General features: G+C 44.6%; 1 protein-coding gene across 1 annotated transcript; it reads right to left on the bottom strand.

The window, feature by feature from the left end:
- Positions 1-729: 729 nt before the first annotated feature.
- On the bottom strand, positions 730-4,309 carry LOC128553342 (serine-rich adhesin for platelets-like). The gene is made up of 6 exons (XM_053534481.1): positions 4,182-4,309; positions 3,701-4,059; positions 2,750-3,094; positions 1,663-2,145; positions 1,242-1,475; positions 730-1,013 (listed from the first exon to the last, which is right to left on the bottom strand). The coding sequence occupies exons 1-6, from the start codon at positions 4,307-4,309 to the stop codon at positions 730-732; spliced, it is 1,833 nt and encodes a 610-aa protein (XP_053390456.1).

Raw genomic sequence — 4,309 nt, 5'->3', positions numbered from 1 at the left:
TGTTGGTACTGCTAATGCTCACTGCTACCGCTGCTATAAATATTCTGCTGCTACCGCTCACTGCTACTGCTAATACTTCTTAAGCTAATTGCTACTGCTGATTATTACTCAATTATAGCATGCTGCTGCTGCTACTGGTAATGCTTCTGCTGCTACTGCTAGTAGTGCTTCTACTGCTACTGCTTACTAGTACTGCTTCTGCTGTTACTGCTACTGCTCACTGCTACTGCTTGTACTGTTTATGCTGCTGCTTCTGATGGTACTCCTACTGCTCACTGCTACTTCTCGATGATACAACTGGTACTGCTTCTACTGCTAATGTTTGTGTTGCAATTCGTAAGCTTCTATTACAACCTCTGGTACAGCTTCTGCTGCTAAAGCTCACTGCTACTGTTGGTACCGCTTCTAAGCTCAATGCTGCCGCTGGTAGTGGTAATGCTTGTGCTGCTACTAGTACTGCTTCTGCTGCTACTGTTTCTACTGCTTTTATAGGTTCTGCTTCTGCTGGTACTGTTGGTACTGCTACTGCTTACTGCTACCGCTACTGCTGGTACTGTTTCTGCTGCCTTTGCTGCTACCTCTTACTGCTACTGTTGTTGCTGGTTTTGCTACTGCTAGTACTTCTACTGTCTATTGCTTCCGCTGATTATTACTGTCCACTCATACTGCTGGTAATGCTTCTGCTACTTCTGCTTACTGCTTCTGCTGCTTTTGCTTCTTTTTGTACTTCTACTTCTTATTACTGCTGCTACTCACTGCTACTGCTACTGCTAGTACTTCGTCTGCTACTACTAGTACTGATTGTACCCCTATTGCTGGTACTGCTATTGCTGATATTGCATTTGCTGCTGCTTCTGCTGTTACTACTGCTATTGCTGGTACCGATCCCGCCGCTAATACTATTACTGGTATTGCCTTTGCTGCAACTGCTGCTTCGCCTTCTGCTTGTTCTCCTTTTGCTGCTACTGCTGCTTTTGCTTCTGCTGATACTTCTATTATTGCTGGTACTGTTACTGTTGGTACTGTTACTTCTGCTAATACTTCTTAAGCTAATTGCTACTGCTGATTATTACTCAATTATACCATGCTGCTGCTGGTACTGGTAATGCTTCTGCTGCTACTGCTAGTAGTGCTTCTACTGCTACTGCTTACTGGTACTACTTCTGTTGTTACTGCTACTGCTCACTGCTACTGCTTGTACTGTTTATGCTGCTGCTTCTGATGGTACTGCTACTGCTCACAGCTACTTCTCGATGATACAACTGGTACTACTTCTACTGCTAATGTTTGTGTTGCAATTCGTAAGCTTCTATTACAACCTCTGGTACAGCTTCTGCTGCTAAATCTCACTGCTACTGTTGGTACCGTTTCTAAGCTCCATGCTGCCGCTGGTAGTGGTAATGCTTGTGCTGCTACTAGTACTGCTTCTGCTGCTACTGTTTCTACTGCTTTTATAGGTTCTGCTTCTGCTGGTACTGTTGGTACTGCTACTGCTTACTGCAACCGCTACTGCTGGTACTGTTTCTGCTGTCTTTGCTGCTACCGCTTACTGCTACTGTTGTTGCTGGTTTTGCTACTGCTAGTACTTCTACTGTCTATTGCTTCCGCTGATTATTACTGTCCACTCATACTGCTGGTAATGCTTCTGCTACGTCTGCTTACTGCTTCTGCTGCTTTTGCTTCTATTTGTACTTCTACTTCTTATACTGCTGCTACTCACTGCTACTGCTACTGCTAGTACTTCGTCTGCTACTACTAGTACTGATTGTACCCCTATTGCTGGTACTGCTATTGCTGATATTGCATTTGCTGCTGCTTCTGTTGTTACTACTGCTATTGCTGGTACTGATCCCACCGCTAATGCTACTACTGGTATTGCCTTTGCTGCAACTGCTGCTTCTCCTTCTGCTTGTTCTCCTTTTGCTGCTTTTGCTTCTGCTGATACTTCTTCTATTATTGCTGGTACTGCTACTGTTGGTACTGCTACTACCGCTAATGCTACTACTGGTATTGCCTTTGCTGCAACTGCTGCTTCTCCTTCTGCTTGTTCTCCTTTTGCTGCTACTGCTGCTTTTGCTTCTGCTGATACTTCTTCTATTATTGCTGGTACTGCTACTGTTGGTACTGCTACTACTGCTAATACTTCTTAAGCTAATTGCTACTGCTGATTATTACTCAATTATACCATGCTGCTGCTGCTTCTGGTAATGCTTCTGCTGCTGCTGCTAGTAGAGCTTCTACTGCTACTGCTTACTGGTACTGCTTCTGTTGTTACTGCTACTGCTCACTGCTACTGCTTGTACTGTTTATGCTGCTGCTTCTGATGGTACTGCTACTGCTCACTGCTACTTCTCGATGATACAACTGGTACTGCTTCTGCTGCTAATGTTTGTGTTGCAATTCGTAAGCTTCTATTACAGCCTCTGGTACAGCTTCTGCTGCTAAAGCTCACTGCTACTGTTGGTACCGCTTCTAAGCTCAATGCTGCCGCTGGTAGTGGTAATGCTTGTGCTGCTACTAGTACTGTTTCTACTGCTTTTATAGGTTCTGCTTCTGCTGGTACTGTTGGTACTGCTACTGCTTACTGCTACCGCTACTGCTGGTACAGTTTCTGCTGCCTTTGCTGCTACCGCTTACTGCTACTGTTGTTGCTGGTTTTGCTACTGCTAGTACTTCTACTGTCTATTGCTTCCGCTGATTATTACTGTCCACTCATACTGCTGGTAATGCTTCTGCTACTTCTGCTTACTGCTTCTGCTGCTTTTGCTTCTATTTGTACTTCTACTTCTTATACTGCTGCTACTCACTGCTACTGCTACTGCTAGTACTTCGTGTGCTACTACTAGTACTGATTGTACCCCTATTGCTGGTTCTGCTATTGCTGATATTGCATTTGCTGCTGCTTCTGCTGTTACTACTGCTATTGATGGTACTGATCCCGCCGCTATTGCTACTACTGGTATTGCCTTTGCTGCAACTGCTGCTTCTCCTTCTGCTTGTTCTCCTTTTGCTGCTACTGCTGCTTTTGCTTCTGCTGATACTTCTATTATTGCTGGTACTGCTACTGTTGATACTGCTACTACTGCTAATACTTCTTAAGCTAATTGCTACTCCTGATTATTACTCCATTATACCATGCTGCTGCTGGTACTGGTAATGCTTCTGCTGCTACTGCTGGTAGTGCTTCTACTGGTACTGCTTCTGCTGTTACTGCTACTGCTCACTGCTACTGCTTGTACTGTTTATGCTGCTGCTTCTGATGGTACTGCTACTGCTCACTGCTACTTCTCGATGATACAACTGGTACTGCTTCTACTGCTAATGTTTGTGTTGCAATTCGTTAGCTTCTGTTACAACCTCTGGTACAGCTTCTGCTGCTTAAACTCACTGCTATTGTTGGTACTGCTTCTGACCGCAATGCTACCACTGGTAGTGGTAATGTTTGTGCTACTACTAGTACTGCTTCTGCTGCTACTGTTTCTACTGCTTTTATAGGTTCTGCTTCTGCTGTTTCTTTTGGTACTGCTACTGCTTACTGCTACCGCAACTTCTGGTACTGTTTCTGCTGCCTTTGCTGCTACCGCTTACTGCTACTGTTGTTGCTGGTTTTACTATTGCTAGTACTTCTACTGTCTATTGCTTCCGCTGATTATTACTGTCCACCTATACTGCTGGTAATGATTCTGCTACTTATGCTTACTGCTTCTGCTGCTTTTGCTTCTGTTTGTACTGCTACTGCTTATACTGCTGCTACTGCTACTGCTACTGCTAGTACTTCGTCTGCTACTACTAGTACTGATTGAACCCCTATTGCTGGTACTGCTACTGCTGATATTGCATTTGCTGCTGCTCCTACTGTTACTACTGCTTTTGCTGGCACTGATCCCGCCGCTAATGCTACTACTGGCATTGCCTTTGCTGCAACTGCTGCCTTTCCTTCTGCTTGTTCTCCTTTCGCTGCTACTGCTGCTTTTGCTTCTGCTGATACTTCTATTATTGCTGGCACTGCTACAGTGGGTACTGCTACTACTGGTAATGTTTTTGCTGGTAATTCTACTGCTGGTACAGTTACTTCTTACTGCTTAGTGCTTAGTACAACTGCTTATACCGCCTCTGATGTTAATGCTACTGCTGGCAATGAATTGCTGCTACTGCTACTGCTGTACTTCTTCGGCTGCTACTGCATTCTCTCATTTAAACTGCCCACTGGTACCGCCTTTGATGTTACTGCTACTATTGATACTGCTTCTACTGCCATTGAGTCTGCTGCTTCTTCTACTGTTGATACTGCTGCTGCTACTTCTGGCAT

The sequence above is a fragment of the Mercenaria mercenaria genome, unplaced genomic scaffold (assembly GCF_021730395.1).
Source record: "Mercenaria mercenaria strain notata unplaced genomic scaffold, MADL_Memer_1 contig_3722, whole genome shotgun sequence".
Taxonomy (NCBI): Eukaryota; Metazoa; Mollusca; class Bivalvia; order Venerida; family Veneridae; genus Mercenaria; species Mercenaria mercenaria.
The sequence above is the reverse complement of the archived record's forward strand: the minus strand, read 5'-3'. Positions and strand labels throughout refer to the sequence as shown.

Bases quoted from the DNA above. Each gene is read 5' to 3' on its own strand.
- LOC128553342 (XM_053534481.1), bottom strand. From the start codon at position 4,309: ATGCCAGAAGTAGCAGCAGCAGTATCAACAGTAGAAGAAGCAGCAGAC. The intron at 1,476-1,662 runs GTAAGCAGACGT...CAGTACCAACAG, and splicing joins AAGCAAAAGCAGCAGAAGCA to TACCAGCAGAAGCAGAACCT. The intron at 1,014-1,241 runs GTGAGCAGTAGC...CAGTACCAACAG, and splicing joins TGTATCATCGAGAAGTAGCT to TAACAGTACCAGCAATAATA.